This window comes from Ochotona princeps, chromosome 1 (assembly GCF_030435755.1).
Source record: "Ochotona princeps isolate mOchPri1 chromosome 1, mOchPri1.hap1, whole genome shotgun sequence".
Classification (NCBI taxonomy): Eukaryota; Metazoa; Chordata; class Mammalia; order Lagomorpha; family Ochotonidae; genus Ochotona; species Ochotona princeps.
In genome coordinates, this window is record NC_080832.1 from 20,069,885 (window position 1) to 20,095,839 (window position 25,955).

The 25,955-nt window shown below is 41.8% G+C and overlaps 1 protein-coding gene across 5 annotated transcripts in view; it reads right to left on the bottom strand.

The window, feature by feature from the left end:
* The window catches only part of UTRN (utrophin), a 507,084-nt gene that overhangs the window by 298,422 nt on the left and 182,707 nt on the right, over nucleotides 1-25,955 (bottom strand). For all 5 annotated transcript variants that reach the window (XM_058667660.1, XM_058667612.1, XM_058667721.1 and 2 more), the window contains 11 exons: nucleotides 24,615-24,760; nucleotides 23,483-23,695; nucleotides 15,630-15,743; nucleotides 14,881-15,036; nucleotides 10,383-10,553; nucleotides 7,396-7,575; nucleotides 5,234-5,368; nucleotides 3,000-3,149; nucleotides 1,933-2,094; nucleotides 1,305-1,433; nucleotides 406-579 (listed from right to left, as the gene is read on the bottom strand). In XM_058667660.1, coding sequence (XP_058523643.1) covers nucleotides 406-579; nucleotides 1,305-1,433; nucleotides 1,933-2,094; nucleotides 3,000-3,149; nucleotides 5,234-5,368; nucleotides 7,396-7,575; nucleotides 10,383-10,553; nucleotides 14,881-15,036; nucleotides 15,630-15,743; nucleotides 23,483-23,695; nucleotides 24,615-24,760 — 1,730 coding nt within the window. The remainder of the gene's footprint in view (nucleotides 1-405; nucleotides 580-1,304; nucleotides 1,434-1,932; nucleotides 2,095-2,999; nucleotides 3,150-5,233; nucleotides 5,369-7,395; nucleotides 7,576-10,382; nucleotides 10,554-14,880; nucleotides 15,037-15,629; nucleotides 15,744-23,482; nucleotides 23,696-24,614; nucleotides 24,761-25,955) is intronic.

Below are 25,955 nucleotides of genomic sequence, written 5' to 3' on the forward strand. Positions count from 1 at the left end.
TTAAGAATACCTTTTTGAGAGTAGTAATGTTTCTGGTATGCACTATAAGCATAGTTCCTCTAGCTAACTCTAATCTATCCTTTGAAATATAACCTGTTAGTCACATACTCTTGAAGTCTTCCCTACCATAAGATGCTTCTCTTGTTTGTTTAAGTCATACTACATATCTATACGTTATTGCACCCTTATCTCGGTACACCAAAATAATTTATTTTGCTCTCTCTCCCATCTTTTTTCTTTTTTCTTGGAGGAGAGATAACACTTCTTATTTTAACATGTCTCCCATCACCGTTCCCTGGGTTTAGCATTCTCTAGACTGATGAACACTGAACAATACATATATGCAAATGCTAGCCTAAGCTGCCGGAAAACCACCTAACCACATGGGCAGCACAGCAGCCTCACCATACACTTGTCCAGGTGGGTCTGTATGACATCAGGCTCTACATCCTTCACTTCCAGAACAGGAAGTTCTGTTTTCACACCATCAAGCACACGCTTGCAGTCAAGCATGCGCTGCTCAAAGTTCGCAGGCTTCTGGAAGAGCTGGAACTTTGTGGATACCTCTCGAAGTTTCCTCTGTGCCCGGAAATACAAACAATGAGCAGTTAATGTCAAAAGGACAATCTCTCCCATCAGATGATAAGCAACCCTACTAAACAGCTGTAAATTAAGGCACCAATAAAGCATTCAGCCACAGGACCTTACAAATACCCTGAAGGAACGCAGCAAAGTTCTCTCCCAATCAGCTAAATGACCTGTACATGCTGCCATCATGACATACCAGCACTCGGAGTCTCAATCTCAGAAATAACAAATGTGGATAATCAACTCAGCTAAAGCTGCCCTCGCTGCAACTAAAATGTCATATTTCTTTTACCTTTCAAAAACCTAGGAGTCAAAGACATTTCATCACAAGTTCAAGTTGAAAGCCGATCGCGCATCAAGCGCTGAGACCCTCAGGGATGTGGCTCCCTGCACAGGCAGCCTGCCCACAGCATCACCTAGGCTCATCGACAGGAATTCAGCACGATGAGAGACATCTCTACACACGCACAGCATCTCTACGCACGCACAGCTAACTTGTAAACTCAAAATCCTTGCTTTCTTCTCAACTATAAAATCTGATTCAACATATTCCCACCCAGGCAACAATCTGTTTCTACTCCACTGGCACACAGTGTAGCTTCAATATATCATTCCTATTCCAAGGTTTCTAGGGAAAATAAAAGAGGAAAAGGGAACCAGCTCCCTCCCGTTTTCCAATCTACTGAAAAACACAAGGAGGCCCCTGCCCTCTTTACCTGTAGCACGTCCATTTGGCCTCCTCCCCTAGCCAGCCTGCCCTCAGGAGAAGGTGGGGCCTGAGAGCGCACATTCCTCTTCAACTCCTCCAGTGTGAGCTCATGGGCCGAAATCTCTGCTTGGATTTTCTATGAAGAGACAGAAAAGGGAGAGGATATATTTTCTCTCTCTTTTTTCTTTTTCTCCAGTACCAGAAGAAACTATACAAAAGTTGCACATCATTGTGTAATATATAATATCGCCGTTTAGACAATGTCACTTTCATTTACATAGCGTAGACTTTGATAAACTTTCCTGAGTCGCGGGCCCAGGCCATGCTATTCTGAGATTACTGTGCTCTGCACTTGCTCAGATCCCTAGGGTTTGTCATTTCTCATTTTTACGATTTAATCACAAGGAAGGAACTGATCCAATTTCATTGCTAAGAAAACCGGGATTTCACAATGTTAGCCATCTGCTAGGATCTCACATGAAGAACCAGAGAACTCCAAGGCCATGTGCTGCCCCACAGGTAGGAGCAGTGCTTCTTGGCAACGCCATCATCTGTAGCAGGTGCACTGTTCTGGGGTGAAAGAAGCAATTGAGATGGTCTCTACAATTGAGAGACTCACAAACACACAACAATACCTGAGCTTCCTGCGGAACCTGGAGAGCATCTACCCTGTCGGTCAAGTACATGGTGAGCTGCTTATCCAGCTCGGCCAAGCTCTCCTGCAGGACCTGCAGCATGTGGTCATTTTCTCGCAGGACCTGGAGTTGCTTTTCCAAAGAAATCTGCTTGTTCTCTGCCTACACAGCGGAGAAATGTAACCATTAGTCATTCAGCACAAATCTAAACAGCTGGACATAACATTCTGGCCACTAAGGAAAGACTGGAAAAGCACCAGTTCCAGACTTTAGCCATCCTTATAAATAACAAATACTAATGTGAACAATGAAAATGTTCTTGCAGTTACTTCTTTATATAGATTATGCAAACTATAAAAAATGCAAACACTTCCTTTAGAACACATTCAACGAGAATAAAAATTGCTATTTACCATAAATTTAGAACATGTCACAAATCAGCAATGTCAATCAATGTTGATTGACATTATTCAGAAATATAAAAATATAACAACAATGTCTGTTAATACAGAAAACATCGGAATCAATTCATCCCAGAGTCTAAAACAAGTTCTACAGAGGCACATAAGGGTAGAACCATTATTTGATGTCATATTACAAGCATCATATTACAAGCATCAACAGTCATTAAACAGTGTTTGAAATTATCTAATATCTACCCAAACTTTTAATGCGAATGGAGTCCTTTCCTTAAGTCTTGATATGAATATTCATGTTGTGACACAACCTGGGTATGAATTGAAATTATTGCTTTCATCATAGTTTACATCAAATGTGATAGTCAAATTTATCAGGGTTATTAAGTTATTACTCCTACATACAGGTACACCAGAACTGTTAAGAGGAATTAAAGGGCTCACCATCAGCAATCAGCTCGAACATAACCTTTTTGAATTATCAAGGTTCTGCCTGTCTTGCAAGGGTCAGGTCTGTCCCCTAACTAGCACAGCGATAAGCATGACTACTGGTCACCAAGGTGACAGCATTACGGCACCACCTGACAGGGGCTTGGGACCAGCTGCCCATCGCACGCCCCAGGCCACCCTCCCTCAAGGCCTAGTCTTTACCTGGTGACTCAGATCTTCGTATCGGCTGTTAAACGCCTCCAGTTTCTCACTGATGATGTCATCCAGGATCCCCCCATCAATCAGGGTTTGGCCAAGTTCCCGGATCTGGGTGCGATTGTCCGCTGGGTGCCGCAGAACAGACTCCAGAGACTGGACCAGACACAAGGGGGGGAATCACATATTTATTAAGGCAAATTGTATCAAAGAGCCTAAAAGTGTCCACTTTGAAAATTAGTAATTCCATTTTCTGCAGATCCATTAAAAACAAGATCATAAAATAGGTAAGTGTTCAATTCACAAAACATTCATCATGCTGTTAATAAATACATGATGAAAGAAACACCATTAATAATTCTGTGGGAGATTCTTATCACATACTTGAAGAAAATGGAACTAATATGTATCATCTCCACTAGTATTAATCCTAAAAATAGGTACTCATGTTTCTTCAACACTGTTTTATATACATGCTTTTATTCACATATCCCTAACTAGCCAACTGAGCTTGAAGAGTACTCCCATTTCACAGATGGGACACCTGAAGCCAGGAAAGTTGATTATATTTGCCTCCATGCCACAATCAGTAAAAGGAGAACTCAGACTCTAACTTGGCTCCCAAACCTTTATGAACTCAAAGGCTTTTTTGCGGTGCGCTCTGTTCTTGTGTGGATATATTAAAAAAAAAAACGAAAATAATTAGGGAGAAATTTATAAAACACATAAAAGTCCTTGTCTTAGAGTTTGCATTATACTTTTCCCTACTTTCCATATTTCTGAAATGTACATGTAGTAACTTCCATGTTTACAAAACCCTCTTTTATCTAAACATTCCACATCTTTGGCTCCCTCAGAGCCCTGCTGTTTTAGTTAAGAAGCGCTGTCTTTTTACGGCAGAGCTGCCACCTCCTGGTATGTCGGGGCCTTACTCTGTCTCGCTTTCAGTCAGGCCCTCAGTTCCCTTTCCACATGCTGACTGTCCATTTTCAGAAGTATCCTTACACCTTCTCCTTTCTTTAAGCAAAGCTACCCTCTTTCACACTTTCACATCATAAGCCACTTGGGAAGCAGCTTTGGCTTCATCATGCACCTGGCATTGGCACAGAACTGAGGAACAACAAGCAAGCAGGAAACGAGCCTAGGTTTCAGGGAGCTGCACGTCCAGGCTGCTAACAAGCTCTCCGGCGGGATTCCTGCCTCCGCCACCGTCCACCCGGGCCTTTAACATCAGAAGGCCATGGCTTAGAGCCACGCTAACACAGTCACTGCTCTGATTGCAGAGTAAAAATAACTCTATAAAAAAGAGAAGAGTGCAGGTGTCCTGACAGTCTAGTTTTGTCCAGCGACTTGTAAACGGAACTGGGAGACCAGCAGATCACTTTTCTCTGTCTAAAAAAACACACTACGTGTCAAATAGTTAACCACCTCCCAGGGCTGGCAGCGTGGGCCATCCATACTCCAAATACACAAGATGACAGAAATACTTCAGGCCATGGAACAAAACACCAGGTGAAACCTGAGGGAGAAGGGGCAATGAGGGTCAAAGCCACTCTGTTCTTCATTGCGTCAGGCGTCGCTGGACATCCTTAGAGCCCCTGCAGACACCTGGGTACCAAGGCCCCACCATACAACAGCACAGCATTTGCATTAAACTAAATCCTCCCATCACACTTCTATTACTATAATACCTAGCCCAAGGTAAATCCTATACAAAGAGTCATGATCTATATTGCTTAAGAATGTCAATTATCTCCATAAGGTTGTAAACCGTTGTTGATGTTATGTTGTGGCTTTCAATTGATCGGATGATACTCTGCCAGCTCTGCCTTCAGACCAGAGATGGTCTCCCCAAGAAACTGTTGAATTTATCTGGAGAATAAGATGCTGGACACTATGCAAAGTACATGCTTGCAATGAAAGAATTATGATTGGATTTGAGCTGTAATACCGCTATAAGGTGGAGGAACCCATCGTGGGGGGAGGGTACGGGGAGGGTATGGGGAGGTGCTGGGGGAAACCCAGAACCTATGAAGCTGTGTCATAAAATGAAATGTAATAATAATAAAAATACATAAAGTGACAAACATCTCCATAGGTTCAATACATGTGCAATTTTTTTTTCCTAAACATTTTAACCCATTCTTGCTTGAATCCTGGATGTGGACAGAGAGGTCCTACTAGACACAGCTGGCCTCATCACAGCACAAAACAACGGTCTGGAGACGACAGGTGCCAACCTCCAGGGCGTCACTGACAGCATCCGTCCTCTCGGGCAGGCCCTCTGTGCCCTGCACTCGCTCCTCCAGCGTGTTCAGCCAGGTGGTCTCCAGGTCCAGGTAATGAAGAAGTTCAATCCAACAAGACCAGACCTCCTGTAGTACACACACACACCCACACCAAAAAAAGAAAAGAAAAAACCCTAAGATCAGAAGCCATCTCACAGCTTGTCTCTATGGCGCTGCATGTTCTTCAGTCAATACTAATTTCATTTATATGGGAATAGATGAGGAAACTGATAAAGCTGGAATTTCAAATAAACACAATAAAATGGAATTCATCAACATGAATGATGCGATAACAATCGGTGACGTGCAGGGAGTGTCCTAGGAGGAGAGGGCAAAGAGTCGCTTCACTATTTACACTCAAATAAACTCGCAGAAGCTCAGTTCTATGTGAGAAATAAACGACTCCATGGCAGTTTTAAAAAGCAAGAGATATTATAGTTGCTTTTGAAACAGCAGGTAAAAACCACTCATAATCATAAAAGGTTTTAAAAATTTCACAGGCAATTTAAATGTCCCGAGAACATCCACCTCCAAAGTAAGTGACGTAGAAAGCGTGTTGTATGTCCTTCACAACTTTTTACTAAATTCATGAGGCTGGGTCGATGTGAGAAAGAGGATTTCTACCATTTCTCTCCTACTCGTTTCATTTTTCAGTCCCCTCTGTTCCTGCAGTAGGGAGGGAGCTGGGTTGATTGCTAAATAGCCACTCTCTCATTCCAAATCAGAGGAAATTATGTGATGGGTAACTGTAAGCCAGAACTGAGCTCAGCTGTGGGTTTGCTGGCCTGGGGACCTTCACACTGAGCCAAGGCTCCCCAGGCTATGCTCCCCAGAGCACCAGTCGGCAGCAAGACTGAGTTCCTAATCAGGCCTGTAAAAATAAGTCCCAAGTAAGATCTGAACCTTCAGCCATAATGTGCTGATGCCTGGCTTAGAGAAAAAAAAAAAGTTGTCACTCCTCCAAATTTCCACAAGCAAAACAAAGAGTGAGGGAATAGGTTTCTAACAGTGCAGTGAGGAGCTGGCACTGGGGCTCAACAGGCTAATTCTCCAACATAAGGGTACAGATTGGCCTCGTGGCTGTTCCTCTCGGGATGCGGCTCCCTGATTAGGGACTGGGAACACAGCGGAGAAAGGCCAGAGCCTTGGGACCGTGCAACCGAGTGGGAGACCCAGCAAAAACTCCCGGCTCTGGAGTCAGAGCGGCTCAGTTCCAGTTGATGCAGCCATTTAGGGATTGAACCAATAGACAGAAGAACTTCTGTCTCTCCTTCTTATGTAAATCTATCTTGTCAATAAAAAATCAATAAATCTTAAAAAAAAAGAAAAGTAGACATTGGCATCCCACAAGTATCACTTCTTCTTGATAAAAAGAGAAATAACTTATACAGAATCACTCCCATGGAGGACAACTGATCGCTAATCAAGTAGCTTTCTTTTGAACCTGTCTCAATGATACTATATATTCCAGCTTAGAACTGAGCTGTCACTTCACATTGTGTCATAATACAGTCTTGCTTCCGTCTGACTTCAGTCATAACCATTCTTAAATCTTGTATCAATACACGAGAAAGTCATATGTATCTTTCTAAAGACAGAAACTTAATTATAATTAAGAAAAAACTTCATGGATTCATCTACGTCTTAAGCAGAACAGGCAGTGGAACAGAGGAAGATATTTTATCTAGGGACCAGCAAAACACCTGCTTTTAAGTTCTTTTTTCTGCAGGTGAATCTAGCTAGGCCACCAATCAAAACAGAAAAACCTCAATTCACCTCTGAGTACTCAACCAGGCAAAACAAAACAAGTGATAGTTACAGGTTCTAGATCTGTTTAACTTGAACAGACCTTACTTACCAACTATAACATGAAAACTGCGATGACGCCATAAAACAGTAACGTCTTCGGGTATCAAATAATAAATATAAGTACTTTCCCAGAATTAGGGACTGACCCCAATCGTTATTTACAGTCCCTTTGGGGTTTTCATCAACCTATTCCACAACAGCTATTTACCCTTGTTGATCAGGCATTTGGAAGAAAAATGGAGTTTTCCCTAAGATCTGGCTATGGTCAGATCTCAAAACCCGCATCCCTGAAAAAGTTCACGAACCTCCAACGTGTGACACTTTCCTCGAATTCTGTTGCAAAGAAGCTGGTAGTTCTCCAGCACCATGTTCAGTTCCGATGTCAGTTCCTGGCCACCAGAGGGCGCATGAGACGCCAACAGCTTGATGTTGTCCTTGAGAATCTTCACTCTCACCTCCTTCTGCAACACATCCTCTTTCGCCCTCTGTTCCGAGAGAGGAGGAACTTGAACAAGGTCTCCTTTTCTCAGCAACTAACTACTTTCATTTTCTTTTAACTTAAGTCAAAATTAAACTGCCTAAACAATTCTTAACTGCTAAAATGGAACGCTGTTTTAAATAATCACTACTAAAAATGTTTCTAAAAAGAGAAGACCAAGTACATACATTGCCTGTATGCCCCCACACTTGAAAATTCATGGCAGCAAGGCTGATCCTAATGCATTTGACGTGATGTTTACCCACATGAGGTATTTTCAAGTCGTGGAACCAAAGGAAAACCCCAAGTGAATTGCAGATCACTGACCCTGTGAGTGTGACCTTTATTAGACTGAAATCACTGTATTTTTATAAAACTTGAGGTATATTGGGACCTAACGGGGAAAGCCACCATCTCTGAAACCAGCATCCTATACGGGTACCAAGTCAAGTCCCAGTTACTCCACTTCCAATCCAGCTCTGCTAATGCGTCTGGAAAAGCAGCAAGAGACGGCCGAAGCGTTTGACTCCCTGCACCTTCGCGGGCTACCTGCAAGAAGTTTCTGATCCAATCCTCGGCCTGGCCCAGCCACATCTGTTGGGGCCATTGGGAGAGTCAATCAGCAGATGGAAGATCTCTCCCTCTCCCTCTCATCTCTGTAATTCTGCCTTACAAATACATAATCTTTTTTTTTTTAAAAGTGAAATGTATTCTATTCTGATGAAGGTACCATGCAATGGGGCCTTCATCTCCCACAGCATGGGTGCGCTTGTCCTCTGCAAACAAAGAATATTTCAAAGATCATAAAGTTCCACAGACACTAGCTGAACCCTGCACTACTGCGTCCCCGATTCCTCCTCCAGAATTCAAAGATGAACGGTTTAAACAAATAAAATCAACCCCCAATACCACTTCACTTTCCTTTGTAGCTTTCTTCACTACTTAATGGTTTTAAACTTCCCCAAATTGCTGGGGCGGGGTGGTGGTTAGAAATGAAAAATGTCACTGTGTTTTGCTAAGTTCTGTTTGCAAGAAGGAATACAAATAGAACTTTGTCCCGTACAGGGCTTGATTCTCATCTTGACTTTACAATGACTTTAAAGTGCCAAGAACTATAACGTTAATAAAGCAAAGGAAGACAATAAATGATGCTTAATGTGGCAGGATATTTTCAAAATACTGAATATGGTTTATGTAATAATCTATATTATGTGATTTATGTAAATACATTGAATATTTCAAAATTTCTTACTGATAGTGTAAGTCTCATCAGATTTATTCAGAAAATAATGCATGAATGGCATGTAATACTTTTTTAATTTTTTAAAAGATGTATTTATTTATCTACATGTTTGAAAGAGAAGTACACAAAGAGAGGGCGAGAAAAGCAGAATCTTCAGTCTGGTGGCCCAGGTGGCTGCAGCAGGCAGGGTTAGTCCACACCAAACCCAAGAGCCATAGCGTTATCTTGGTCCCTTACGAGGTCACAGGAGCCCAAGCTTTTGGGTCATCTTGCATTGTTTTTACCACGTCCTTAGCAGGGAGTCAGATCAGAAGTGGAGTAGCCAAGACATACACTGGCACCTATATGGGATGCTGGCACTGTAGCAGAGCTACAAAGCCAGTTTCTGGCTTTTTCTTCCCCCCTTTTTCTAAACAGAAAATTGAGATTTGTGCTTTAGATAAGATTTTACGAAAAGTTATCTTGTAGGTAAAACATTCATTGTGCTGCCTTAAACTTACAGAAAAATAGTCTGTATTTCCTATCTCCTTCAGCTTAAATCGTCAAGGACAGCTGAAGCAGTGATAGAAACCCGGGGATGATGCCCAAGTTTTTCATTATATAAAAAAAGTAGTGTTCAAGACCATTGATCCAGGAACACAGATTACAAGAAATAACCCAATGAACACTCATGCCTTCTGACTGCTATACCCACCACCTTGGGGAGCCTTCTGGCATTCATATATGTGCCCATATGCATTTGCTAAAGATTGCCACCTTAGTAAGATAAAATGTATCAGATAAAACCCAACTAATTGGAGAAAATGAATTCCTTACAAAAAATTATTCATGAAACATTTAGGCAACAGAGCGGTGCTCACTGCATAAAAAGTAAATAGAATGGCACTCAATGCACACTCAGACACCATCGAAATGGTGGATTTTATGTTCCTTGTGTTCACTACAATCAGAAATTTTAACTCTTCTCCACACCTCCTCCTAGAGATTTCTGATGTCATGCATCGTGGTTAACCAAGGTTCTAACATCACAGATTGTTTCGGGGCCCTCAGAAACTCATAAGCCAAAATGGACCCTTGAGCCTTTAGCTCTCTTTGCACACTAAGAGCATAGCAGTTACCATCCCTTAAAAAGAAAACCAGGATGAGCATTTGGTAGTTAAGACATGGCAGTAGTTAAGACACCATCTGAAAGGCCCATAAGCCACACTGGAACGCTGCACTTCCAATCCAGCTCCTGTGGATGCGCACTCTATGAGGCAGCAGTTCATACTTCAATCCTGGTGCAGCTGAGCACAGAGCTCCCGGCTTTGCCGAGACCTGGCCTCGTATCTGAGGATTGAACCAGGGGACCGAAGATAATCACTTTTTCTCTCTCTCCCCCTTGCTTCCATTCAAAGAAATGAATATGAATAAGCTGAAGACAAATGAATAAAAATTAAAAAGAATGTGAATCTCGTACTGTGAAACAGGAAACACGCACACTCAGTGCTGAGCACCAGGCAGCTCGAGGCCTGACCAGCTGGCGCAGAGGACAGCACAAAGCCTGCTGCCTCCGAAGGTCCCAGGCTCACCTTCATTTCTTCCACCGCACTGTCAAGTTCTTCTGGAGACTTGTATTCAAAATCTCTCTCCAGGTACTCTTCCTCAGCCTGTGTCATCCACTCCTGCATCTCCGCCAAGTCTTTCTTCAAGTTCACTGCTTTCTCCTGACTTTCAGACAATCTATTTTTTTGGAGAGTGATCTAGAAGCGAAAGAAGCCATTCACCCAGATAAATCAATATAATCTATTATAGGCCAAGTTCTTCTTCTCAGTATTTAAAGACACAGTGATAACTTTCTGCAAAGAGTCTTATTTGGAAGATTCAGACAAAATCTTTTACACAATTGATGCTGATGCTGTGAAATACATGCAATAATAAAAATATTATTATATCTGGGATTTCACAGAAATTTGGGATAATAGTCCAATCTAGAAATATCTATCATAATTCTGAAAAGGCTGACCAGTAATCCCAGAGGTGGGGATCTAAGCTAATGCAACAAAAGCCTATTTAACAAGTAAATCAGTAGCTCTATCATGATAAAATAAGATCTGGAAGCAAGCAAAATATCCACTTTTTCCTTTTTAGCAGCATTTCCCACTGATACTTCGCTTTTAAAAATCAAACTAAAGATGCTTATCAAACACTGTGTACACAGCTTGGGTCATGATAATCTGGTCTCCTGGCAGATTCCACACAATCACCCAGTGACACAGCACTATAGCATACACATTTATCAGAACTGGGTTCTGCAGCTTGGTGAGAAAATTCAGAGAAGGCAGGGCACAGTTTTAGAGAATGCCCCACTCCAAGCACAGATGCCCCCACTGCAGGAGAGGGCACCCCTGTGGGGCAGGCAGCACTGCTCTCAGTCTGCATTTCCTCACCCTTCACAGCACTGGCCAGCCTGCCAGGACAACCTGGCTGCTAAGCTGGTGGTAACCAAAGGCTGGGACAGGAACAGGATGGCATTCACAGAGCAGGGTTGAGTAACACTGCATGGCTCTCCTGTTCCCTTCCTCTGGACAGGATCACAGTCATAAAAATAGACAGGGACCCGTCAGGCATTTTCATTCACTGCCTTACGCACTTGAACCCAGTATCAGCAATACTTAGAGCTAATTACATAATAAGCTCATCAATCAGCAGTTCAGCCTGGTGGGCATCTCATAATATACACAATAAATTATAGCAACACACATTAGAAATACAAATTCTTAGATCCCTTTTCCAGAAAATTCTCTTCATATTATTTTATGGACATTAGGGCATTTTACAATTTTTCCTGATCCATGAAAAAAAATAGGAAAAATAAAGACACCACAGTGATTTTTACAAAAAGAAACCTTGGGACAGATGTTGGACCAAGTGGTTAAGACTTCACATCTACAGTTGGTAAGTTCTATTCGCAGCTACAACTCAGGCTCCCAATTCCACCTTACTGATAATGCAGACTCCAGGAGACATCAACTGTTCAAGGCGTTAGGTCCCTGTCACTCAACTTGGAGACTTGGATTGGATTCCTAGCTGCCAGTTTCAGCTTGGCCCAGACCAGGCTACTGCAGGTATCTCAGCAGCGAATTAGCAGACAGGAGCTCTGCATCTGTAGCCATCTCTCTTTGTCTCTCAACCTTCCTCTCTCAAATTAGAAAATAAAAAAGTTACAAGGTACGTGACATTAAAATGGTCTTTTCCTATCACAGACAAAATAGTTAAGACAGACTGCTTGGTGTTTTCACGTGTTTCATACACCTTTACTTTCCTGGTAAAATAAAAACTTGGCAATATCATGCTTGTCCAAAACTACTATTCTTCACTGGTCAATGAATATACAACAGTCTAGAATTGCACTAAATGATTGCTTATGCAACATAGTTACCTCTTTCCTGAATACACCTGAACATCTCCCACAGACATTGAGACAACAATAATCTACAGTGAATTCGGTCATATGCAAATGGAGACAGAGATTAGTGACACATAGCTAGACTCCTTCTGCTATTTATTGACTGCCTCCCTGGTTCCATGTTGCCATTTTTTTCCCATTTTCCCCTTTCAGTTCTTCCAAACTCTCAGCTGCTTCAGACACATGCTATCAGCTTATTACACACTTACAGAAATGTGAGTTTGGCTATGATACTGGATGCTATTATAAAATGATTAGTTTTTTTAAGTGCCATAATGATATCACAGTTTTGTAAAAGAATGCTGTTGTTCTTGGGAAGTATGTGAGAATATCTGGGGAAAAGGCATCCTGGAATCTTCCTATCCAAAAGAAAGAAATGGAGCATGTGTGTACGAGAAGATGGGGCAGAGAGAAAGCAAGCAAATGTAAACTACTGGCAAATGTTTTGATGGGTACATTACAGTGTTTCTGAATCACTATTTCATTTTTCTTTACATGGAAACAAGGGGAAAAAAAGAGTTAGCATAAACAAAACCACAAAATATTTGGCAATACAAATATAAATTTCTCCTATATAAACATTACCAAAAAACACTACCATAAGAGCTATGATAGTCTCTCTCTAAGGCTGTCTATTGAGTATCCCTGTATGTCACAATTTCTCTTTTACCTTCCCTTCCTGTATGGCTCACTTCCGGCATACATACAAGCTCTGACTTCACCAAGACAACTACATCATCTTGCTGTACCCAAATGGCTGCCTTCCCTTGCATTCTCCCTTCCCCTGGGCAGGGGCAATCTATCCCACAGCAATGCCTTCCTGCAGCAGCAGGTCTCAGACCTCTCCCTTCAGCCCAGACTTCACTTCAGACACTCTTCACCTCAACTCTTCTGTGCCACAAGTTTTCTGTTTTGTTTTGTTTCTAAGTGAGGTCCTTCCTCCAGCATGCGATCTTCACTAATTCTCATTAGTGGAAGCGGCAAAAACTTCTCTTGGGATCTCCGTCTTGAGCACTATGTCATTTCTCTGCTCCCCTTCAGAGACAAATTCCTAAAAGTTGATTAGACCTGTTCCCCCAGTTCTTCACCATGCTTTTTCTACATTACAGGTCAAAACTTTTTCCCCATGACACCACTGAATCCAATTTTTCAAGCTCCATTCTGTCAAGGTGACAGCATGCTTGGCACTTCTGATTGGCTTCGGCAACATCAGCACTGGACTCTGTGGACAGATTTCTCCCCTCTCCTTCAGGACCACAAACATCCCTGGCATTTCTCCTCCCTTACTGTCCTTTCCTTCTTCGTGTCCCTTACCCTGTCACCTCCGATGTTCAAACAGCAAGTGTACCCAAGCTCCACTGGCCAATAGTAAATGTCTAACAGTGTCTCAAATGTACTCAATCAGAGCAGAGGTCATCCCTCCCAAAACCTTCTCCTGCACAAGTCTGTCACTCCAATGAGGAGCATTGTAATTCACACCTAGTGGAAGCCTGCAGAAATCCTGAGATGTCGTCCACCATTCACTTATGCCTCCATCGCACGTCTAATCCTCTCCTCGAGTCCCGGATGCACTTCCAAAGGCTACTCAGGACCTACTTCATGAGCTGCACCCACACCGTCTGATCCAAGCAGGTATCTCCTTTCTCCAAAACTCTAACAACTTTCAGAATACTCTGTCTTCCATCTCGTCTTCCCAGGGTAAATTATCTACTTACAAGCGAGACTGAGCTCAAAAGAGCTCTCTGAAGTCACTTCCCTGCTCGGAATCCCCAAACTGCGTGTTTGTGTGATGTCCTATTTGAAACAAAGTCCACGGTGTTCACCTCCATGGCCATATCTAATCACCCTTGGCTCACAAGCCAGCTGGCCTCAGACACGCTCTTGCTCAGCTCAATATCCCCCTCTGCTCCTTTACAGCTGCTCGGCCCTCTCTCTGTTTTTCTTACGGAACACATCAGACTCTTTCTCTCCATAGAGCTCTGACACTTGCTGTTCCTCACACCTGGATGTTCTGGGCCTGAACCTCATTGGATTCATCTCTTCCTTTACTCAGTTCTCTGCTCAACTGCCCCGGTCTCAGGCAGTTCGATGACCAGCCTATCTGCAATTATCGACTAAGCTCTGTGCTCTCTCTACCTGGCCTTATTCAATGTTCACCTGCCGCATTAGCATGCAGGTTCTTTTGAAGAACTGGGATTTTTTTCCTCCTTGTTCAATGCTGTACGACCAGTGCCTACAATGATACTTGAGACCAGGCATTAAAAATTAATTAGCATCTGATCAATAAATTATGTACAAACATAAACAAGTGATGAATGACTGTAAGTACTGGACAACACACTCAAACATCCTAGGAAAAGCAAATGTCACCAATGTGTGTTTAAAACTGGAATTAAGACAAGAAAAACAGGTACATCTTGAGACCAATTGGACAAAGAGTCACCTTAATTACACTATATATATATATATAAACTTTCTTGTTCCAACCTGTCACCCATCCTATTGTTCCTTAGGCTACTGTTTGTAAAACTGGATGGATTATAAAATCAATTTTATCAGTCAGGGGAATCTACTATTTTACATCGCCAGGAAACCACTCAGAGCACAGCTGAAGAACTTACCTCCTTGCTAAATTTCTCCAGTTGGCTTTGGCAGTCAGCTAGTCTCACATGCAGCCAATTTTTGATTGAAGCAACAGGGCAGCTTCGAAGGTCGCTCTCTACTTCTTTCATCTTTTTCAGGGCAGTTTCAATTGTGTCTATTTCATTAACAAATGTCTGAACACACACAAACAAAACCACACACTGAGTGTAGCCCTTTACAAGAAAATGCTACTGATGACAGTTTCTCTGCTTGGATCCCTGAGGATACCATAAGAATGGACTACTGAGAGTGAGAATGTTTAACCATTTCAGAAATATTGTCCCTGAAGAAGTTCATGTCACCTGGGCCTTTACCACAGCTATCTGTCAACTCAGGCTGGAAATACTTGACTTTTTATGAGGAATATGGTTTTAATTAAAAACACAACTTCACCAAAGATAAATTGCATGCAATATTACCCGAAAAGTTCACATTTTTTCTCAGAGTTTCCTCATATGGAACAATAGAAAACAATACACAACTGGCAGTCACCACGCTGAGGCTGCTGGTGTAACAGCAGCTGTCATACCAGCAAGCACCTATAACCACTGCCAAAATACAAATCAGATAAACCTGACATACATCTTTTAAACATCACCTTTAAAAAAATGCTTTATGTTACGTGGGCTTTCATGGGCTTACAACATGACTGAAAAAACAAACAGTGAACACCCAGGAAAGAACAGGGCTCCGCAGCACGCAGGTGCCCGAGAGGAACTCAACTCACCAAGCACTGGTCCAGCTGCCCCTGCAGACCTTCAGCATCTCCCTGGGCAGCCGGCTCTGTCATTAAGAAGTCTTTCACACCATCTCTCCACTTCTCAACAACTTTCGAATTAGCCTAAATCCAACACAGTAACAGACAGGGATATTAATCATCAGCATTCAGAAAACTGCATCTTCAGCGCCACCAGTGCTAGAAAAAAAAAGGGGGTGGGGACTGGGGGGAATAGAGTGGAGGTAAGGTAACTTTTACAAACTTTATTAGCATCATTCTCATTTATTTCCTTTTGAAGAACACTGCAAATTTGAGCATGATTAGTTTCTTCATTCCTAACAAATCCTTAAGAACTGAAAACTAAGTGCCCGGCACCGTGGCCTAGTGGCGAAAGCCCTTGCCTTGAAGGCACTGAGATCCCATATGGGTGCTGGATCTAATCTTGGCAGTCCCACTTCCTATTCAGATCCCTGCCTGTGGCCTGGGAGAGCAGTCGAGGATGGCCCAATGCCTTGGGACCCTGCACCCGCATGGGAGACCCGGAAGAGCTCCTGGCTCCTGGCACTGGCCATTGCAGTCACTTGAGGAGTGCATCATCGGACGAAGATATTTCTGTCTCTCCTTCTCTCTGTATATATCTGACTTTGCAATAAAAATAAATAAATCTTAAAAAAACTGAAAGCTTATAATAATTTGATATCAAAACATTCTCAAGTAAACCAGCTATTTTAGATGTGAGCAGTATCTCTGATTTTAAACATCTAGATCACAACAGGAAAATATATTTAACAATGATCCATTTTTAAAAAATCTGTTGCTGTATGATTTTGAAACAAACTTCTGTGAAAGTTAGCTCCTCAGAGCACAGACAAGCAGTGCAGTGAAGGAAATGCGATCCTTGCTCACTGAGCTTTTGGGTCTCCTGAGCTGGCAGCCCAGGAGAGTGCCCCGCCCAGTGCGACCCTCATCCAGCATTTCAGAGGCACACACCAGATCTGATGACTGTGTGTGGAACTGGGTGTTCCAGGATAGAGACAACAAACATAGACCAGACAAAGAGACTTCAGAGACAAGGTAATGTTGGAACAGCACCAAGGAATGCAGACAAGTAGAGTCAACTTGAGCTTCGAAACTAAAAGGATCATCCTTTCTTTCCAAGGTCTCCCGTCCCATCGTCGGGCAATCTGACTTGGTAACTTCCTTGACACTGACCTAAATTTGTTCCTTTTCAGTTCTGTGCTTCTCGTTCATTCCAACAAAGAGAAATAAATCCACCCAATTGAAAAAGCCCCTTAGTGTTGAAGACGCCCACCATATCTTCTAATTTTCTGTTGGCTGAAATTTCCAGCTCCTTCAGGATGTCTCTAGGTTAGGAGGGCCAGGTATAGCTCTCCCCACTCTGATGACCATACCCTAGAAATCTCATCATTTAAAAAAAAGTTACAGATAGAGAAGCAGAGAGAGAGAAATTTCCATCCCCTGGTTCACTCCCCGGACAGTCACAAACGTCAGGGTTGAGCCTTCCTCCAAAGCCAGAGACCAGAGGACTGTTCCACTTCTCCCACAAGCAGAGTTCAGCATTCCTCCACTGCTCTTCCTGGCGGGAGGCAGTGAGAAGGTTTGGAGGTGGAACAGCTCCACACAAACTGACCCCCACATGTAATGCTGGCATCACAGGCAGAGGATTAACCTGACACATGATCACATCAGCCCCAAGTTCTAATGTCTTTATAATAAACCACACAGAACCAAATATTTTTACTATTTCAACACTGAAAAAAATCACAAAGATAAAGCTAAAATATTAATAGTGCTCATTAAATGCCACCTAAATTATCATCAGTTCTCTTTCTTATGACAGTTATTTGTGCTTATTTTGATTTATGGATATATTATTACTCACAGTATTTATGCTTAACTAAACTTCAATATTCCCATTCACTATCTAAAAATAAGTTTCTTCTATTACATATTGCTTAATTGACACTAGTAAATTCAGGACTTCATACTTATATTGTTAAAATTTTGCCTTCTTACATTAACAATATCAAGTCAATAAAATAATTTGGAATGTTAGTTTTCGCACTTTCCTATCATCTCTTTCTCCTACTTTTCTCTCATCCACAAAATTGACATAGCGAGCTCCTTTTTCTATCTGCTCCTTCCTGAAGAGATTTAAGCTTTTCCCAAGTGAGAACTGAGGTCAGTAACCGTACAGGCCTGAGTGTTCCCCCATGAGGACATCATGTTATTCACTCAGCAACAACCTTCAGGCTGTTTTCAAAATATAGGAATCTGGGCCCAGTACAATAACCCAGCAGCTAAAGACCTCAACTTGCATACAACAGAATCGCATATGGGCGCCGGTTCTAATCCTGGAGGCCCTGTTTCCCCTTCCTATCCAGCTCCCTCTCTGTGGCCTAGGAAAGCCGACCAGGATGGCCCAAAGCCTTGGGACCCTGTACCCATATGGGAGACCCAAAAGAAGCTCCTGGCTCCTTGGCTTTAGATCAGCTCAGCTCCAGCCACTGTGGCCACTTGGGGAGTAGTAAATCAATGGACAGAAGATCTTCCTCTCTATCTCTCCTCTCTGTATATCTGACTTTCCAAAACAATAATAATAAATCTTTAAAAAATATTTAAGAATCTATATTATACTAACATCTAACCAATCTCTCCCTTCTCCTTGTAAGTTTATAAAAGATAATGCCAAATATTTTGCTGAAATTAAGATTTGCCAAGAATAATAGTTTGTAAGCATTTTTTGAACTAAATGAATGTGCAAGCATTTAAACTCAAGACCCTATCACTCCATGTATCTAATAATCTGGTATTCCTCCTCCAATAAAGTAAAAACAAGCAGTACTTAAAGGAAATGAGTCTTCCAAGGTATTTTAGTCGTATCCATTTCAGGATGAGATAAGCAACATAATCCTTCTAAAGTGTATATAAGTTCTCCAGTTGGTTAATTCTCTTTTAACTCTGTCATGAACGGACAGCAGACTAATCTTGGGTCTTAGCCTTCTAGAAAGCAACATTTCTGAGGCAAGTATTGTGGTATAGCAAGTTAGCCCATCACCTGCAAAGCCAGCATGGCATACGTGTAACGTGTACTCATTTGGGGCCCCGCAACTCCACTTCCACGCTGTGTCCCTGCCAATGTGCGTGGCAGTGGAGGATGACCCAAGTGTTCAGGCCCCTTCACCCACACATGAAACCTAGAGGAAGCTCCCAGCTCCTGCCTTCAGTCTTACTCAGCTAGGCTGTTCAGCCATTTGAGAAGTAAACCAGTGGATGAAAGATCTCTGGCTCTCATTCTCTCCATAACTCTTTCAAGTAAATAAATAAAAATATATAAATCAAATAAAGTCTTCCCCCTCTTTCTTATTGAAACATCTCACATGGCCACGATGTGATCCTGTGATTAGGGACAACAATCCTACTGTTATTGAGAAAGCGAATTTGTGCTCTGAAAGAGCTATGTGATTCTTTCATGTGATCCAATGCATTCTAACACTATTTCATAATTTCTAGCTTTGGTGGCCATCTTGCAAAGAACACATCAAGCACGAAGTTTTTAAGTAGCCACGCTCTTCTATGCCTTGGCTAATGTTACACCATCCTGCTCAAGCACTCGCACACCCTCTTCACTCCAAACACTGCTTTCAAAGTCCTTTTCATCACACTGGACATTCTCCCCCAGCATCCTCCACTGTCAGTCTATGTCCAGGCTTGTGCCACTCTTAAGTATTTTTAGTTGGCTACAGGTGAGTTCTGTGCTGGGTGCAGCATTCAAAGATGTCATCGTAGGTTTGTGGGAAGACATGCTTGGGAGGAATGGGGCAGGGCATCCAAAAAAGGCACAAGTGCAGAAAATACAGAGTGCAGAAAGAACTCCAGAGACTTCATAAAACATGACACTTTGTAAATTGTCCATTTATATTGTCACTACAGATCCTTGCACTATCCATCTCCATTGCGAAATTTTAAAGAATGCACTAGTGCCGCATAACTGGGAAATGTATTAAATCTGGTTTTATGTATAGAAAACTGTCTCCTGGCCTGAGGATTTTTGAAATTTATAAGGAAGCATGACATTCTAAGGGATTTTAACCCGAGTCAGCACTGCGGGAAGCAAGTAGCCTCAGCCATTGGCAGCAGGGGAAGGGTTCCTTCCTTCTCCTGCCCAGCTTCTCCAACAGACATAATTCAAAAGCACCTATTTTTTCTCCCCCACAGCACCACTTTGACAAAGAGAAAACACAGACAGACCAGGGTGACCAACTGATCATCACAAAGAAGAGATAGGAATCTGGAAATCCACTGCTGTCCTGAATGAACATGTCCCACTTCATCCTGACTACACGAGCTCTACACGTGGCAATGTGCCCTGGAACGAAAGAGTAAGGTCTGAGTACCAAGCTAAGCACATGACTGATCATGTTCTTTGGGCTCGGCAGCTTATCTATAAAATAGACATAATAACTAAAACGTTGTCTGGTTGTTCTGAAAAACAGAGATAATGTTTAGACACACATGGCCACGTAGAAACATGCAATAGATGGAAAGATTTACAAAAACCAACTGCTTTATCATTGCCAACATCAACACTATCAAATGGTTGCCACTCCCAAGAGCGGGCAATAACGACGCGTCTGAGGCACTGCAGGAATGAGCCACCATGGTGAAGGTATGTTTGCATAAGGTCAGTTACTTTTTTTTAATTACTGCCAAGCTCAATGCCCATTTTAGCCCACAATTGTTTAAACGCCAAGATTTAAGGATGGGCATATGGAAAATTTCATCTTCTCTGTGCAACTACCTGGCTGAATTCAGCTCAGCAGAAAGAAGACAAGGAAATGAGGCAAACCTTTGAATTTGGGGCAGCAGAAAGCCCTTTGGGCTTCCCTCCCACCTGAGCAGGGCAGGTCAGTACCAAAGCACAATTTGATAGCCACCACCTGTGTGCACTGGGGGCTACGGGGAGCTCCGCTCGGCATCCATGCCTCCTGTGCCTGCCACTTACTGCCCAGAGGGAAGACATAGTCTCAAAGAACTTGTGCCAGATGTTTTCTGTGCCTTTCAAAACACCAAAAGCCTGAGCAGGGTGAGTCAGTCACTAAGCACAATTTGATAGCCACCACTTTATGTCAATTCTACCCCAAAGAGGGTACAAAGACTGCCAAAGAGGCCAAATGAAAAATATGTCATTGTCCATTTCAACATCACTCAGCTAACGTACTTAGGATTTCCTGGTCTACAATAATCATATCCAACTTTTTTTTCCCAAAAAAGCATATAGAAAAAAATATACATACATGCATACACACACATAAATACATCTTTGGGGCACTAAACTTTTGTAAGGTAATATAAAAAATCGATTTGCAGGGCCCGGTGCGGTAGTCCAGTAGCTAAAGTCCTCGCCTTGCTCATGCCAGGATCCCATAGAGGCACTGGTTCTTGTCTCAGCTGCTCCACTTCCCATGCAGCTCCCTGCCTGTGGCCTGGGAAAGCAGTCGAGGACCACCCAGAGCCTTGGGACCCTGCACCTGTGTAGGCGATCTGGAAGAAGTTCCTGCCTCCTGGCTCAGCTCCAGCCATCATTCACTTAGGGAGTGAACAAGCCGACGGAAGATCTTTCTTCCCGTCTCTCCTTCTCTAAATCAGCCTTTCCAAGAAAAATAAATAATTTTTAATTCCTTATAAGTTTATAAAAATAAGTCATTCTTTCATATGCTATCATTCATATTACTCTAGGGCAACTTCTCATTCATTTTTTTATACACAAATATCCAAATAGATATGAAAGTATGAATATGGCATGTTGGAAAATCAAAATTGCAAATATTCCAGTTTGGAAAAGACAAGACTTATCAAGAGCAACAGGGCTGGGAAGCAATCAATGACTTAGAAGCATCTGCAGGGGCCACACCCAGCTGTTCTCTTCTCTCCGTACTTCTGCCTTTCAAATAAATTAAAAATAAATCTTTATTCTATGGCCACTTTGGCAGCACATATACCAAAAATAAATTACTTTTAAAAATAGAAGTAAATGAAAGTATTCTTTAGTAAGTATTTATTTGCTTTTCAATGAAGTTGTGGAATTAAGGAATACAGATATGGTCAAAAATACTGTGGTTCTCATGTGAAAGAGCGAATAAAAATACAAACCTACTGCTTTAATACAAGACAACAGCTAAATGTCCACACGGACATGTGCAAGGTCTTTAATGGAAACAACTGTTTGGCAAGGGTCCCCACTGCCACTTGAAGTGGTTGGATTCACTACAAAAGGAACAACAAGCATCTAAAACCTGAACCTGGATTACTATAACCACAGGATACTTTCTCGGATCTTGGAAGAACATTTAGTTTCTCAAAATTCCATCATAAAACACTGACACACATTTAACTAAACCAAAAATACACTCTTAATACTCAAAAGCAGATTAACCTTTACTTTAATCTTTACTTGTCAGTGTTCTTAGCTACATCTCAGATTTTAATTTGAAAACAAAGAGACGATAATCTGAAAAGATGAGAAATATTGAACGGAAATATTCCTCGATTTTCACTCACTGACATTTTTGCAAGATAATTCCCTGGTGGAACGACCAGTCCTGTGCATTACAAGATGTTTAGCTTGCCATCCCCCATAAGCCTTCCCCTACAGTTGTGACAGCCAAAAAATGTCTTCAAGACATTGTCCAATGTCCACTGGTGGGGATAAGAGAAGCATGAAATCAGCTTGAGTTGACAACCACCGATAATCCAGTGCCTGGTCTCTAACACCAAAGTTTAAAATCACAGAAAAGTTAATTCCCGTTTTGAAATTGGAAGCAATTACAAGCAATGAGGGTACACTCATGAAGTTCAAGGTGTCAATAATGCTAAGCAACACACAACAGTTGCTAAGCAACACACAACAGTCTTCTTCACAATTTAATGTTTATTTCAATGAAATCTCGCTCTAGAACTGCACTTACACTTACTGAAAACTACTCCTGCTAACACTACCCCATATTCCCTGCCCCTCCACACAGACACACACAACTCCTACATCTGTATTCCCTTGGTGGTTATTCACTATGAGCACCTAGCAGCTGTTGGGTCAAGGAGTTCCCACAAACACAGTGGTCATCACCCATCAAATTATGCTGCATCCCTTCCACAATGACCTGTGTGGCCTACCAGCCTGAGTTCCATACATGGCTATACATAGCTATACATAATATACATAGTTATACATAATCTACATAGCTCCTGTTTTTATTTTTAAAATATCATGTTCATTAACCTTATCTTCACTTTGCAAACTTTTCACCATTTTCAAAACATTCTGTACATACATTTTCCTTGAATATAAACTCAATATATATTTCCAGGTCAAAATTTTTAAATTTCCTGCTACTAATCTTATGCCATCCAGTGAAAAATATTTATTGAGTGCTTTCTCTGCTTGGGCACTGTTCTAGAAGTGCCCTAGGGCTACATGCATCAGAGAAAAAAAGCAAAGATCTCAACCTATGGGGAAAAAAGCTAAAACACAAAGGAAATGAGGCACTGGGAGGACAGACAACCTTTAGGGGAGTACGGAGAGTCAGGGATTCATTCTCTATCCGAAACAGAGAAAGCATGGGATTTACAAATGCCACCCTGTCCAGGCCCACCCAATTTTAACTGCAGAAAAAACTGAAATCTGATCTGATCTGACATTGACGTGGACTCTTTTTTTTAATACATCCTTACATCCATCCTGTCCTCTTGAACTGTATTACTAGTGTACCTGTCAAAATGTGTAGATGCCTGGCCCAGCGGGATAGCCTAGTGGGTAGACTGCTAACGGCCTCGGGATTTACCTCAAATACTCTGAGTTTGGGGGAGATGTCTTCAAGCAATTGCAGGTCTCTGGAAACCTTGGCCTTTACTGTGTTCCACTTTTCTTGTATATCATCAAATTCTCGCTTGTATGTTTTTCCTGTATCAGGAGGAACATTGTTCTGCAAAGCCTTGGTTTCTTCTGCCAGTTTATGCAATGCAGGTTTTTGATTCTCAAGGATTTCATCAAGAGCCTGAAAAAAAAAGTTTAAAGAACTAGGAAGTCAGCACAAAAATGAGTCAGTTCAGAAATAATAAGGTGGACTGCATAAAGCTTGGATCACCTTCAGAAAAACATTTTTGTCAACACAGATTTATGAATAACTCATGAAAAATCACACTCAAAAAAGCTCACCTTTCCCCTTCAGGAGTTCTTGCGCACCACATGCGCAGTGTGCAGAGCTGGGCTCTTTCATTAGATGAATTAGACTAGAGGAATGGACTACTCCACTAACTGTCCATCAAAGCACTTTCATTCAAAAAACAAACAGATTAGTTCCACCCATCCTTCTAATTTTCTACAGTATATTTTAGCAGATTATGGACAGATTGATTTTCATAGGTTAATTACAGTAGAAAGAGAAAATAGGCTTTCTAATAAAATATTCAATAACACTCTTTTCTTTTATTGAAGTGTTACATCACAAGAGGGTGCTTGACTCAAGTGTTTGCGTCCCCACACTCAGCTGGGAATCCTGGACAAAATTCCAGGATCCCGGTTTCAATCTGGCCTGGTCCTAGCCATCACACACAGCAGAAGTGAGCCAGTGGATAAAGGGAAGATCTCTCTCTTTTTCTCTCTGTAACTCTGCATTTCAAATAAATACTTGGTTTTCTTTCTTTTTGCAAAAATTCATGGAAACTGGAAGGAACAGATACATTTATTTTGTTGCACAAAATTGAGATCTATGGGGAGCTTTTTTTGTAACACATTTCACATAAATTTTTGAAAATCCTTCATAGCGAATAACCCTCAAACCAGAAGACATTTCAAGAACAATTTTAACCAAAAACAATCAATATTATCTTAAATTGCTGAAAACGCACTTCAAGGCATAGAAAATGAGATATCAGAAATGGTAGTAGGTCTCCAACCCCCGAGATCGGTATTACCTTTTGTTCTTGCAGTGCCTTCTCCACCAGGGAAAGGTCATCAAGGATACTCAGAGCCAGCTGGGCCTTCGCTTCTGACTCGTTCAGTCTATCTTTCAGTGATTGCAACGTGTCCAGGTACTCATGTGTTGGTTGACTCCTCAGCTCTGTTTATTTAAAAATATTTACTTTGAGAAACTAATGCTAGAAATCTAAGATTGTTCTATGGATCTATAACCTTCTGTATGTAATGAGTGTATCCCAAAATATATTAATGCAGAGCGTATGAATAAAATTTAAAACGAGTTGTTGTAGTTCACAAAATAGATAATTGCCCGGGCATTGCTGAAAATCAGACAGTTACTTCATTCCTGCGGATGTTGATGTTTGAAATATTACCGAACCCATGACCATTTTTCCTCATTTTGGCATGATGAAATGTCTCTCTGAGGATGAAACAAGGCGACTTTTGTCCCTTAGAATCTCCTCTTCCATGCTAGCTAAATGAAGAATAGAAGAAAACAAAGATCCCCTCAGCCAGTTACCCTGTAAAGACAAGAATTAAGACAAGACCATCCGCAAAGTGGCGGAAATTATCCTGGGACCCTCCAGCCAGGCTGCCACCCGTGCATGGGAAATGGACCACAAAAGGCAGCCAGCAGGAATGCCGTCTGCTTCAGCTGCTACTGTAAAAGACACGGCAGGCAACACGTGGGCGCAAAGGAAGTGACGGCATTCGAACTACAAAGAAGTGAAACCAACTAGGTGCAAAGGCTAAACTATTGCAGACCTTGTGAGAACTGAAGCACAGTTTGCCCAGCAAGTTAGTCTAGTCTAACATTCATCTTGCGTTCTAGGTTAAGTGACTTCAGTGAGAAAGGACGTGGTTTACAGACACGTTCCAGACAGAAGGGCAGCAGGACACATTTTCTTCACGTGCACCTACGCAGATTTTAATTTCATTTTACAATCTAAACTTGCTGAAGTTAGGGAAGGCTTCCAGGGGTAGCTCTTCAATCTGCACCGCGCAGTATAACATAATGCAATATCTCAAATAGCTGCTAAGAAAAGGGGGAAAAGGTCATCAGAGGGTCAACTCTCAAAACTTTTAGCAACTAACTTTCCATATCCAGACTTTTTTCCCACTAAGTAAGAATTTGCTCAAATTTTCAGGATTTTGAAACTAACGGATGAGGAGCTTTCTCTCTGGTTTGTTCTGCTTTTTGAGTAGATGAACATTTAAAAGTAAAAACATTTTATTTTAAAGGGAGAGACAGTGTTGCTAAAACTTAAACCATTTTGAGTGAACAGTTTTAAAAAGAAAAAAAATTTCAGTAATTTAGGTCTGTTGCCATGGCTCAG